General features: G+C 42.4%; 1 protein-coding gene across 5 annotated transcripts in view; it reads right to left on the reverse strand.

The window, feature by feature from the left end:
• The window catches only part of LOC101161266 (cAMP-specific 3',5'-cyclic phosphodiesterase 4C), a 45,145-nt gene extending 36,132 nt beyond the window's left edge, over nt 1–9,013 (reverse strand). For 2 of the 5 annotated variants that reach the window (XM_011486151.3, XM_011486150.3), the window contains exon 1: nt 8,286–9,010. In XM_011486151.3, coding sequence (XP_011484453.1) covers nt 8,286–8,557 — 272 coding nt within the window. In that variant the 5' untranslated portion in view covers nt 8,558–9,010. Of the gene's footprint in view, nt 1–1,532; nt 2,701–8,285 lie in introns of those variants that run through there. The other 3 variants (XM_020710797.2, XM_020710795.2, XM_020710799.2) reach the window with 3 other exon arrangements.
• Between the last annotated feature and the right edge of the window lie 5,871 nt (nt 9,014–14,884).

Raw genomic sequence — 14,884 nt, forward strand, 5'->3', positions numbered from 1 at the left:
TAACGTTGGGAGTTGGGTCATCTAGACCCACTAGACAGTGCTCTGAACCTTTTTTTCTTCAATGATTTGTGATCTTCACTGGTGTCCATGGATTACATGAAATCTTTCCACCTTTATCCACCTTTGTCATGGTAGGGAGAACACGTCAATGCAAGGGGGGGGGTCATCTAAGATAGCACAAGGGTTAAGCAAGCAGTTAATGAAAGTGAGGTAAGGCCTTAGTCACAGCTGCCCTCACGGATAGATACGGGCAGAAATGGTGCAGGTAGCCCTCAGGAGATATCAAGGTCGTAGGTCGCTTGGTGAACCCATATAGGGAAAATGGTCATGCACATTTTTCCACGGTCACACTGCGAGCGGCAGATCATACTGAACACTTCAACGTCGCCCAAAGGTGTGTTAGTTTGAAGTCACGTCCTCAGGGAGGTGGTATGGACTTTTCTATTTTTCAATCCCATAGAGCGTGGCGTGAGGACATCGTGCGACAGCATCACCCATACTTCATAAGAGCTGCAACTTCTATCAGTATAGCAAATACACCACACATGCAACGATTGTACATTCCATTTTCATGACACTGTGTGAGCCTCAAGGGAACAGCAAGACACACCTGCGCTCCCCTGGTTCCTGTCTGTGACCCTCCACGCGCCCCGACAACCCAGAAACCTGCAGCACTGGTGCGGGGCAGCACCGGGGATGGGTGCTAAGGTAAAGTACCAGAAGGGTTACGGACTGTAACTGGCTTAACGTTGCACAGGGGGAAAAAGCTGTGGCACAACCTGGAAAATGACCATCACTCCATCCACTGAAACTGTTGCAAAATCTACAAATCCCAAACATTTAGCTAACCCTTCAGTAATGCCACCTTGTGAAGAAAAGCCAGACTTCAGTTGATTTCAAACTGGCTCAAACGCACCAACAAAACACTTAGATCTCCAAGTTCTCCAAGTAATGGCAAATACCGTTTTGTGTCTGAGTTTACACTAATATTATTGTAAAACTACAGAATGCATCTGCACACCGAATGTGGGTAACCTTGATATAAAATAATAATAAACCCAGCACGAAGCGGTTCCTTGCTCCCCATCTAATGGTTGGATCCTGGTTATACTGTGTTGATTCTAAGCCGTTGTACTTCATAGATCAGAATAAAACAGATCAGGAATGCGTCAGGTCATAGATGGCATACACAAACACAAGCAGCTCGCCAAGATCAAGACTCACCAACAAATAAACAAACCGGGGCCATTCAAGTTCTGTGCCGGGGGGGGGGATTTGCACCAATTTTAAGGTCATCAAATGGACTTCTCTCTGATTTAGATCTGAATAAGAAACCTAAAAAATTCTTATTTTCCCCTTCTAAAAACAGAGAAACCTCAGTCACACAAACAGCAGCTTGTGAACAAATATCACAGAGAAACATGCTCCAAAAAGTCCTGACACATCTGTTCCTTCAAAGTAAAAGCCTCTGTCCAGTCAGATCTGAAGACACGTGTTTTGCTTTTCCTCTCCCTAAACAATCAGAAACTTACCCAATGCAGGAGTGTCTGCGCGTGGAGAAGCTGCCGTGCATCTTCCGGGAAAAACGGGATTCCTTATTCATGTTGTTACTTTCTTTAAAAAATCAGCAGGAGAAAACGATGAGCCTTTGTGTCGTCAGTGAAGTCAGTGTCGAAGGAAAGAGGCTGTCCATCTAACTTTTTTGGCACCAGAATAGTTCATTCAAGAGGATGATGAGAAGATCCAGGAGTAACAATTGAAAAACATGCAAGATGCAAACTCCAGGTTACAACACAACGTAAGATCAGGAGCAGAGAAAATCCAAAGTGCATCAAAGTGTGACGTGAAATTACAAAGTAATGATTTAGTCTCTACATGAAGATATGTCCATTTGTTTTAGTAGATTGTAGGAAATCAGTGAGGATCAAGCTGCAGTCTGTTGCATGTGTGGGTGGGATGAACCTTAAAAGGCAAAGAGTACGGACCATACAGACTCCGGATCAGCACATCATCTCAGTCACAGGGAAGGTGAGGGGCCAGATTTAGACCCTACTACTAGAGGATGTGTTGGCTGTCAGTGCTCATTCATTCAGTCCTCTTTCAGATGCATCAACATACAATATTTCTTCTCTTTTTTTAATTCTCTTCAATTTTTCCAAATGATCCAGGAACTTAAACAGTTCAGTCATTCCAGAAAAATCCCCATTCTCTTTGGAGTTCCATCCATCCACCTCGGCAGGAAACCACCCGTCTGAAGCAAGTCTGAGCGATCAACCATCAGCAGCTGAGTGAAGTTATTCCTGGTGGAGGAAAAAAAACAGCTGCAGGGCTCTTCTCCAATCAGATGCTCCCGTGTCGACCATGGCGGAGCTGTGCTCTCCTGAGAGTGGTGGGACCAAACTCACGCTAAAACAACAAACAACACTATCTCCCTTCAGAGGGAGGCAGGGGGAGGGATAAGGGGTGGGGTTCTGGATGCTGAAAGAGACACAAACAAGGACATAGTTGTACACGGCTGAGCTCTGTGTCTGCTGACCTGCATGCACCACTTCTGAACTCAACAGGTGTGTTTGTACATAATGGACGGCACAGACGTGCTGTGACGAAACCAGTGCTGGAAGGTGCTTGTTGTGATGGGATGCTGTGGTTTGTGACGCACCTTTACAGTCCTGTACAAGCGGAGCCCTGAAACACCGAGGAGCAAAGGGGTCAAAGGTTGTTTTACCGGCTCATCTGCTGTTCTCAACAAAAGATTTGATGAAAACAGGGACACTCACTGAAATCCATTTGACTCGCAGTTTAAGGTGGAAAACGGCATAAATAACAGCTGACAGTGTTTTAGAGAAGCGCATGGGCATGTTCTACATGTGAGCTTTCTTTGACCTTTACTTTCCGCTCAACCCTCAGGTTTGTTTAATTCTTCTTCCTTGTCCGTCATCAATAAGTCTTTTTCATTTTAGCTTTCTAAGACAGAAACTTCCTGAACAGCCTAACCTTTCTGCAGCGACATTGAAGCTGTCCAGTTTCCAAAACAGACACCTTTCTACATTAAACATGGAAAGTCTGTCACACTCACACTTTCAACAGACACTCAGAATAACAGGAAAGTAGAAAAGGAAAATATCAGTCAATGTCTCACGCAAGATGAAGGGGCTCATACTTTTTCAGGTTGGTTATTTAATGTATTGAACTACTTCAAGTTAGAAAAACCTCTCTTATTACAGTGTGAGGACTCTGATTAAATGACCTTCTCAAGCACAGATGATGCTTTTATCTGAGGAAAAAGTGAAGACTGATGAGGTTCTGCTTCTGGACTTGTCGACATTTTTTTCAAATTTCTGCTTCTAAACTTAAATGAAAACGTTCTCTGTAGATTTTTAACCCTTCAGGTTATCCTGAACGCGTTCTTTCATTTGAACTGGTCCCTTCACCATAGTTCATGTCGGCCCAAACATCTTCCTCTTACAGAGCCTCACAGTCATGCAAATAATGTGTTTTGGAAGTCAAAGAACTATTTCTATTTGGTTACGGTTTGAGTTCTTTGCTTTGTTTGTTGGTCCTATTTTAATTGTTTCCTGTTTTATTTTGAAAGGTTTCCTGTTTTGTATCTTGGTTTGGAGTTTTCCTTTTGGTCCCCATCTGTCCTGATTGTTTCCACCTGTGTCTCGTCTCTTCTGTGTCTATTTAAGTCCTGTCTTCCCTTCCCCCTGTGCTGCTCCATAGCTTGCTTTTTCTCCATTCAAGTGTTTTCGAGTTTCTCTAACCTGCTCAGCAGTGGATTTTAGCTTTGGTGTTTCTAGTTTTGGTTTATTAAAAACTCACTCAGATTCACTCCCTCAACCTCCCGCCATGAAATCCTCCAGTCATCATAGTGTCTGCTGTGATTTCAGACACATAGAATCACGAGGAATGAGCCCCAAAGATAAATGAACCGCAGTACAACAATGTGGTGAGAACCGGCACGTCTGTTTTGTTTCAAGCTGATCATCGACCTCTGTGTGAAAAACAAACGACTTTCTGGATGTCAGTCTGACCATCTCTACTCTTTATTTTTCTACTCTTAAAGTTTTACTTCTGCTTTATTTTATTAATTTTTTTAGATTTCTGTTTCACAGCAGTCACAAAGCACCAGAACCAAGACACAATCCTGATCAGCACACAGTTAAACTCAACCCTATTAGGTTTTGTAAACTAAAGTTTTTGAGCTTTAAATGGCAGTAAATGTGAATATTACAGAACAAATACTTTCTTTTGTCATGATTAAATTCATGTTTTCACCAGTTTGAAACGCCACCTAGTGGACGGCTTTGAGAGTCCAGGAGCTCAGCTGTCTGGGATGTTTGCCTGTGGGACAGTGTCCCGTGGCCAAGGATGCGGTACCAAAACGGCTATCATTTGATACCGGTGCCACGGCATCCATTTTTACTGTGCCGATAAGGTGCATCTTTAACAGTATTGTTAACGGTACCGGCACAGCGGCGTGGTCACGGCACGGACAGGGTGCAACGCCATCCTAAAATACACCAGATCCTAGCGGAAAGGTGTCCAGCGTTTGAATGTCCAGATGAGACGTCCAGCACTGCTACTGTTTCAACAGGTGTGTATGCCAGCGGTGCACGCGTGTGGAACATGTCAGGAACATTTGTGTTGTTTATCAAAGATTAGAGCAGGAAATTTGAATAAAAATGAGGGAAAATGGAAACCAGCACTGCAGGAGGGCCGAAGGTCAGCAGTGCTTTGTGGTTTAGGTGGCAGTGAAAGGCGGGCGCCTCGGCAGCCCAAACCCCGGTCAGGGAACGTTTGGGAGATGAACCATCACCTCTGGCCTGGGAGGGACGGAGGCCAGTACCTCCACGAAAACGTATATAGAAATATTTTCAAATGGATAAGAACAAAGTTTGCTGTGTTCACACATTTTCTACCTTGTTTTTTTTTTTTGTGGGGGGGGGGTTGAACATTTTTTTAAAGGAGAAACAGACACAGGATCATCAGATCATCCGCTCATCCACATCTGTATGCTCCAGAATTTGTGACATGGTGTGCAGTCATGGTGGAACAGAAATACCCAAAGACAGACCCCTGAAGCAGCAGCAGCAGCAGCAGCGGCAGCGGCTGCACGTCTTTAGACAAACTCCAGAAAAGTCTGCAGTGACGCCAAGAAAAGTTGCCAGATTTTTCACTAACTGCTTTTGAGAAAATTAGTCTCCAAGTTGCCAAATACACTAAGAAAATCTGTGAGAAGTCACAGATGTTCACTCACTGATCATTTATTTCACCATCCTTCATAAAATGTCTTACACTCAGACACCTCACTCACAGCGCTGAACACAAAACAAACACACAAGAATAAATCACAACTGATGCACACTGAAACAACAGAAAAGGCTGAATTCTGACAAATTTCCAGCCATAATCCATCCATTTTTAGAACTCTTTTATTGTCTTTGGTGTCACGGGTTGGCTTTGGGCAACCCAGCTACTACCACACACACACACACACACACACACACACACACATACACATACACACACACACACTTCTAGGGGCAAACTACCAGTAGGCAAAGGTAGAGGATTGCCAAGATCTAAACTAATGTACTCGCTTTAGAAATTAACTCTGACATACAGTGGTGGACATAATTGTTGGTACCCTTCGGTTAAAGAAAGAAAGTCCACAAACTCACTGAAATGACTTGAAATGTTCAAAAGTAACAATAAATTAAAATTCATTGAAAATTAAATATTTAAAATCAGCCATTACTTTTGAGTTGTTGATTTACAGAATCATTAAAAAAAAAAAAACTAATGAAATAGGGCTGGACGAAAATGATGGTACCTCCATAAAAGACTGAGAACTAATTGTCCATGATGAACTCAGGTAAACCCACAATCAGTCAGTCTGCCTATTTAAAGGGAGACAAATAGTCACGTTGCTGTTTGGTGAAAAGGTGTGTAGCACACTGAACATGGACAACAGAAAGCCAAGAAGAGTATTGTCCCAGGACATTAGAAACAAAATTATAGACAAACATGGTAAAGGTAAAGGCTATAAAACCATCTCTAAGCAGCTTGAAGTTCCTGTGATGACAGTGACACATATTATTCAGAAGTTTAAGACCCACGGGACAGCAGCCAACCTCCCTGGATGTGGCAGGAAGAAGAAAATTGATGACAAATTGAGGAGACGGATAGTTGGACCTGTATCCAAAGAGCCCAGAACAACCTCCAAAGACATTAAAGGTGATCTCCTAGATCAAGGTACATTAGTGTCAGATCGCACCATTCGTGGTTGTTCGAGCCAGAGTGGACTTGATGGGAGACGACCAAGGAGGACACCACTGTAAGGAAATCATTAAAAAAACAGACTGGAATTTGCAAAAATGCATATTGACAAGCCACAAAGCTTCTGGGAAAAGGTCCTTTCGACAGATGAAACAAAACTGGAGCTTTTTGGTAAGGCACATCAGCTCTATGTTGGTAGACTCAAAAATGAAGCATAAACCGAAAAGAACACTGTCCCTACTGTGAAACATGGAGGAGGCTCAGTTCTGTTTTGGGGCTGCTTTGCTGCACAGGTTGTCTTGAAGTTGTTCAAGGTAAAATAAAATTTCAATATCATCAAGGCATTCTGGATAGAAATCTGCTGCCTAGTGTCAGAAAGCTTGGTCTCAGCAGGTCATGGGTCTTCCAACAGGACAACGATCCAAAACACACAGACGAAAACCCCCAAGAATGGCTAAGAGAAAAGCGTTGGACTATTCTGAAGTGGCCTTCTATGAGCCCAGATCTGAATCCCATTGAACATCTGTGGAAGGAGCTGAAACATGCCATTTGGAGAAGACAGCCGTCAAACCTGAGACAACTGGAGCAGTTTGCTCATGAGGAGTGGGCCAAAATACCTGTGGACAGGTGCAGAAGGCTCATTGACAAATACAGAAACCGTTTCATTGCAGTGATTGCCTCAAAAGGTTGTGCAACAAAATATTAAGTTATGGATACCATCATTTTTGTCCATTCCTATTTCATTCGTTTGTTTTTTTTAACCTTTGTGCTATCTTAAATGACCCCACCCTTCCATTGACGTGTTCTCCCTACCATGACAAAGGTGGATAAAGGTGGAAAGATTTCATGTAATCCATGGACACCAGTGAAGATCACAAATCATTGAAGAAAAAAGGTTCAGCTCACTGTCTAGTGGGTCTAGATGACCCAACTCCCAATGGTAAAGTGCCTAGCACAAGGGTTACATAATTCTGTTAATCAACAACTCAAAAGTAATGGCTTATGGAGATTATTTAATTTTCAATAAATTTTAATGTATTGTTACTTTTGAACGTTTCAAGTCATTTCAGTGAGCATTGTGGACTTTCTTTCTTTAACTGAGGGGTACTAACAATTTTTTTTATATCTATGTTTTGTGCATTTTGTGGCAAATGGACCTTGAGTCTGTAATAAAGCTTTTGTCCACCACTGTAAATAATCAAATCCCTGAAATGCCCTCAGACTGCTCTTGTGAGAGGATTCGGTTGGCCCCCGTCCCTCTGCAGCAATGGACTATTCTGTTGACTATTCAAAGAAATGTAAAAAATTGTAGTTATCTGAGCAGGTGTAAAAAAAGGATAAGAAAAAAAGAAATCAAGTAATTCTGTCAAACGTAAAGGGAGAAAGACAGAACAGGATAAAGAACAAGAGAATTAAAAAAAACTCGGACTGTTGGAGACGTTATTTGACAGATTTTTTACCCAAGGTAAAAAAAATTTAAAATGATGAATACAGTTGCTGCCGAGGCACTTGTGTTATTGTCTGCATGGGGCCCCCAAACTGCTGCCCGGCACTGCCTAGGGGCAATTATGAAGCCTGTTCTTGGACTTTGGGAGGAAGCCAGAGTCCCTGGAGAAAACGTGCACGGAATACAACGTGCAAACGCCACACGGAGAGGCCCAACCAGGATTTGAATCGGGGTCATCTTACCGTGAGGTGATGGTGCTGACCACTGCACCATTGTCCAGCCCTCCAAACAAGATAGAAGCTCGAAACACAAACTGCTGCATTCGTTTCCAGAGCTGTTCATCTTTACGGCCACAGCTCTGTGCTCTGCGGCTCTGCATGCATCACAACCGTAGCTGCTGCTCTGTCTGGACCAATCTCCCTTCACAATCAGAAGTCCTGCAGTGCTGGTAGCTGAATACATTTCAAACTGCATACAAATCTCAGAGCCACCCCCCAGCAGCCCCTCTCCAGGTGAACCTGGACAAACTCAGTGATGTGGTTCGTTTTGCTTCTACCTGGGCGTGTGAGCCAGAGTGAAGCGGCGCCGTTGCAGGTTGATGCTGCGGTTCATCAGCAGCTTTCTGAAGAGCAGTGGAGAGTTTCGCGGAGAACCCCGTGGAGAGTCTTTGGTGGAGATCTGTGGAGATCCAGCCGCTGAAGCTGCTTTGAACCTGGGAAGGAGCTGAATGACTGACCACTTGGACGGACCTCGGTTCTGTGGCTCCTCATCAACAGCAGACCGCTCCTCTTCAGAGCTGTCAGAGTTTAGTTCACTCATATCTTGCATTGGTGACCGACCGGCATGAAATCACTCACTTTCTGCCGGTCACACTTTGCTTCTTCCTGCTGCAAAGACCTTTTTGTGAGCTGGAATGTGGCAGAGCAGCTTTTGTGTCCTCAGCTCCATGTTCCTGCAGTCCCTCTGACGGATGTGGCCCCGTCTTTTCCTCTCCATTTTTATTCTAGTGCAGGTTTGTCAGTCAAAAACTCCCAAACAGGGAGAAATGAAGGAAGTATCGTATCTAGCATGGGTTTGGATTTGAACCTTTGCCTTTTCCTGGTTCCAGAGTTTATGCTGGGGCTGAGAGGACTGCAGACTACTGCTGATGGACGAGTGCTTCATCCCTCCCCCATGTTTGTTGACATTAATGCTGGGCCTTCCCTCTTTCTAACTAAATATGGATGTTTGATTTACAGCAGGAGAAAGGCATGAGAGATCACCACCTCCTGCTGTTCTTTGGTTTCCACCCACTGCAGTCCTTCCTCCCCTCGCTCAGTCTCAAGATATACACTCTGGCCTTCTTTAGGCCGCCGTGCAATCACTTCCTGAGTTCATGCAATTGTAAACATGGAACAATCCCAAGGCTTGGGCCTCCAGCTTCCTCACTCCCACTTTCTTTCCATCGTGGCTCTCCGTGATTCCTGAGCTACTGTTCATTGTGAAGCGGCGTCCTTCCCCATGCTGTTCACATGCTCCAAGAGTCATGTGAGCAGCCTTTGACCAAAAAAAGCAAAAGTCGACAAAAAACACAGGCTAGCTTGGCGCCGTCACGTTGGCGCTCTCTATCTGTGGCTGCAGGCATCATCATCCTCACGGCGAGCCAACATCTTTGTTCACCTCAAAAAAGAGAGAACAAGAATGGAGAGAGAAACTGAAATAACCTCAGGGGCTTGAACATCTGACACCCGCCTGAACCTATGAGCAGCCGCCTCAGCAGAGCTGCTGTGTTTGGTAAATTGTGATGCAACGCGACGCTGGAGCTGCTGGCAGGGCTTACAGGAACACAGAAGCCTGTCCTCACATGTGCACCTCCCAGATGAAATGACGTGTCAGGGCATCAGCGCTTCCTGCAGCGTTACTACCCCCGTTAAGCTAGAGGCACATTAAGCTCCGCCTACAGCCCCACTCAGCTAACAAGAAGAAACGGAAAGTTTAAACATGATCAGAAAGCAGTGTCCTGTTTATGTGGTCAATGTTCATGTTTGTGAAAAGAAAACGCTTTAATAGAAGCTCAGATTTTCTGTATTAGAGCTCACACTTTGGTCACAGAGCTGACAGACATCCACAGACATGAGAGCTCTGAAATGGATTCTACAAAAAAACACACCTGAATTTGTCATCCCTATTTATTGAGGTCTGCAGAAAATGAGACGCTTTAGAAGACGCATGAAGGGATTCTATCCAGCTGCCAAATTTGGATGAATCTGAACGATTGCAGACGTTCTGAACACACAAATAAAACTCAGTGTGATGATGAAGAGCAAATATGAACAAAAGGAACCATAACAGATTAGAGATAATCAACACCAGAGAAATAAAGATTTCTCTCAAATAAAAAGATGTTCCATTATTTTGTTTTTTTTTCTGGATCATCTGTGACTTCTGCACTCAGTTTAGAAAAGACTACATTTGATAAAAACCGGGAAGGAATGTGGGCTTTAGGTCATTTGGTGGCCTGATGAATTATTTTAGAAATAACGTTTTTATTGTTTAAGGTGACATATTGAAAGAGGAAGCTCTTACTGAATTACTTACAAATCAGAAACATTCATTCATCTTCTAAACCCGTTTTTCCCCCTCCCGGGGCTGCCGGAGCCTAACCCGGCCATTTGTGGGCGAAGGCAGGGGACACCCTGGACAGGTCTCCAGTCTGTCACAGGGCCAACAGGAACAACTTTTACAAAGCAACAACTTTGTTTCACCAAATCTCTGTCATCTGTAAAAAAAATAAATTATTACTAATGTCTTCAGAAGCTAGATTTTTTGTAGCATATTAGTTAGAATTACTGACACAATTTTAACGCTTTCATTTCGTTGTATGTTACAACGTTTTGTTCAGATTAAGCCATAGAATCGCATTTTACATTTTTACGACATTCTGATAAAAATGTGGGAGCTAGCTAAGATTGCAACAGCTGTGAATTCGCCATGTGGACACCGTTCAAAACTTCTAATTCCATCAATAAAAATCCCTAAGACGAGTTTTCGTTTGTATCTGGAAGTAAAGGCGTTTTTTTTATTTTTATTTCAAGATGGTAACCTTTTCCCAAGGTCAAAGGTCAGTGAAACTTCTGTGGTCATTGTAGGCTTAAGCTGGCAGCATTTGTGTGAAATGGTGTGAAAATTGCACAAACTAAAATGCAGTTTTCCCATATTGTAGAAAAACTTGAAAAACACCAAATCTCAAACTTTGCCATAAAAATGGTAGTTCGTTTGGCCATCCCATAATAACTTCAAAACTTTCTTTGGATAGTCCCCAACACGTGTGTTTCGGTTTCGTTACTGTGTTTTGAAAAAAACATTTTTTGGGTCCAGAATCAGTGACACAGTCCTGGAGAAGTCCGGTTGGCTTATCATCACATGCTGAGGCATCAAATAAAAACCTCTCTGATCCATGAAAGCAACGTTTGTTGAAGCTGTAGTGATTTCAGATGTTGCAGCAAAGTATTTTTATTTACAGTGTCAAAAGCAGATGGATTGTCAATGAATAAAATCCTTGTGCGGAAGCCTGGAGTCCGGTCGTGTGGCAAATCTGTCCAGCAGCATGACACGACAACAATTGGTGTCAGCATCCTCTAACTATCTGCGGAGTGACACTTTCCTCAGTACAGCATCAATGCTAAATAGGATCCATTTAAGCTTAATTTGACAAATAAAATAATAAATCCAATTGTTTCTAGTGAAACTGTGTTTGTGTAGAATACTTACAACTACACAACTGTGTGTGTGTGTGTGTGGGGGGGGGGGGGGGGGCTAATCACAAAACCCAATCCATTCTTATCAATTGAAGCCTAAACAGTCAAGTGTAAACTCAGCAGCAAACATGCACCAGAATGTGCATTTCCACATGTACACACCCACCACACCCTGTCCTCATGAGCAGTGTAACTCTGTCAGTGTGGTATCGAGACCCCCTCCCCAGAGTAACAGTGCTGGTTCACAGAATGTCCCACAATGCTGAGGAATCACTGAGAAACACGAAGCACCAGCATCCGTCCAATCAACCAACACAAACAGGATGGGCTGCATTCTTGCAACGTGTGAAAACGAGGACCATGAACACAACACGTACACAAACGTACAAACTAACTAGCACAGAGAGTGATGCACAGATGTTAGCATTTTTATGCTTTGAAAAGTGTTTTGTCATTTCCTTAGACCCTCTTTCGTGTTTCAGCTACCTTTTTAGGCGTGCATTATCAATGTGGATTGTTGAGATGACATCTGAACCATCAGCACAGATTTATTGCAATGTAAATTATTCATGTCATAGGGGAGGTGTTCATTATATCATGGCCCAGGGGAATTCTCAATTCTGATTGGCTGCTGGGTGTGGATTAAAAAGTAATAATCCACAGTGATAATGCACGCCTAAAAAAGTATCTTAAACACCAAAGAAGGTCTAAGGGCAGGGATGCCCAGTTTAGTTTAGTCTGTTTAGTTTACCCATCAGCTATTGAATTCTATTACTTTATGTTCTTTATGATTCATGTTTATTACACAATCACCGGTATGAAGCCCATTGAGACGACTATCATTGTAAATATTGGGCTTTATACATTAACTTGAATTGAATGTTCTGTATCACTGTTTGGCTTCTTTAGGACAAACTTTTTCTTCATCATCTGGACAAAAACAAGCGGTAATACACATTTCCTGACTGTCTTTTAAACTGTAGTATTTTGTTCTCAAAAGGGGGAAGTTAAAAAAATAGAATATCACAAAAGACCAGGCATGTGTGTGAGTGACTCACAAGCCTCTGGGCATGCAGCTTGTCAGGGTCCCCAGGCTCCTGGAGGGTTTGATGCTTCGGCCTGTAGGTCCAGGTGAGGCTCCATCCTCCACTCCGGTCTGTGGAGAGCGTCGGCATGACAACCGGGGAAGCTGCAGGGTGCCGGTGAAAAGCCGCTTCACTGCACATCTGATCTCAAGCTCCTGTAAAAGTTCAGTGTATGAAGGTTGCTCACAAGAGTCCCACTGCCTCTGATTGGAGAAAAAAAGAATGAAAAAAAGTTGGTATTTTTTGGTTACATTAATTTCACTAATAAACACAACGAAAAACCTGAAAAATAAAATGTAAAATAGAAATAAAAAAATGGTCATAAAGGTGTGACACGGGTGATTTAGAGAGGAATCTAAGTTTGTTTTGAAACAGAAACCTAAAATACTGTCATGATAGAGCTGTGTGCGCCACAAACACCATGTGTATACTACAAACACAGTGTGTGCGCACGACAAGCACCGTGTGTGTGTACCACAAACACCATCTGTTTACAACAAAACGTGTGTGTACCACAAAAACCGTGTGTGTGTCAAAAAACCACGTGTGTACCACAAACAATTTGTGTGTACCACAAACAATTTGTGTGTACCACAAACAGTGTGTGTGTACCACAAAAACCATGTGTGTGCCACAAACAACATGTGTGTGTCACAAACAACATGAGTGTACCACAAACAACATGTGTTTACCACAAAAACCGTGTTTGTGCACCGCAAAAACCAAGTGTGTGTACCACAAACAACATGTGTGCCCCACAAACAAGCCCTACAACATCAACAAGCACAAAAGAAAATGTGGGATTCAGTCAAAAAGCAGTTAACACTACATCATAACTCGTGAGATGTCACTAAAACTGGAATCCATCATGGAAAATCATCATCATTCTCTGCATGAAACCATGAATCTACCGAGCAGCTCCTTCATTCAGAGATGTAACCACCTTGCTGCAGGAAGGAGCCCCCCCCCCCCCCCCCCCCCCCCGGTCAGCTAAATTTCTCAAAGACAATTAAGTCATTGTCCTATATACTGTACTTTAGTATTATTATCATTACTGTTGTTTATAATATTTTAGGTCTATATATATTATCTGTAATTATTGCTTTTGAGTGATGGTAACAAAGCAATTTCCCCATATTGGGATCAATTAAAGCTCTATCTTCTGAAAGATTCCTCCATGAACGGAGGTACTTCAAATTGATCTTTTATTACATAAAGGCTCAGTAAATATTTTTATCTTTGTTTAAATGAAAGCTCATGTAAAAAAAGCACAAAAATATAAAGATTTTGTGCTTTTTGAGAAAAATAACTTCTGCTTAAATAACTTTTTAAAACTTAAAAGAAAAAAACAGTTAGGGGTGTAACAATGAATACATTGATTTACTTGTTTTTGGAAAATGCCATTTGGATTGAGATTGTTGATCAAAATTGTCACAAAATGGGCAGGCGGAAGAAGTCGGAGACAAAACAGGGTCAGGAAATCAGATCAAGATTTAACGCTCGGTTTGTAGAGTTAGATGAGTTCATTCTTCTGTAAGAGTTCTGGTACATCACCCGTCCGTCCTGGGGGAGGGTCCCTCCTTCATGTGGACACCCCTGAGTTTTCCTTTTTTTTTCCAGAATCCGTTTTTTTAGTAGTTCTTCCTTACCGAGAAGGAGGGTCTAAGGGCAGGGATGCCCAGTTTAGTTTAGTTTAGCCATCAGCTGCTGTATTTTATGACTGATTTAATGTTCTTATACAGTTGCTGGTATGAAGCCCATTGAGAAGACTATTGTTGTAATATTGGGCTATAGAAATGGAATGGAATGGAATCAAATCAAATCAAATCAAATCGAATCGAACCGAACCGAACCGATGCAGGCAGAGGGGCACAAACAATACTTCGTACTGAGCGAGGCTAAGTCCAGTGCTTAAGTGTACTGTGAGGGATTGCAAAAGAGAGTCAGGTGTGCGGATCGTCAACAACAAATTATGATCTGAATCAAATCGTTGGTAAAATGAATCATTACACCCCTACTAACCACCTTAATTTGTTTGTTTACATTTTTTTTAATTTATTCATTCATTTTAATATACATTTTTTAATAGAGTTACAGGCTTGGAGAAAAATTAACAACAACAGGAGATGCATACAGTCTTTTGGCTTTGGTGACAGCAAATGAGTTCAAGCAAATGAAAAACAAGCCAAACAAAGTAATATTAAAAAATTAATACAATTTTAAATAAAAGAGGCCACGCCCATCTGAACATAAAAAGACCATCCAGAGGAAGGTTCACTGAGATAGAAAGATCATCGTAGCCAGACCCCTTTTTGTGTTTTAGGTTTTTAGTC

The sequence above is a fragment of the Oryzias latipes genome, chromosome 17 (genome assembly GCF_002234675.1).
Source record: "Oryzias latipes chromosome 17, ASM223467v1".
NCBI lineage: Eukaryota > Metazoa > Chordata > Actinopteri > Beloniformes > Adrianichthyidae > Oryzias > Oryzias latipes.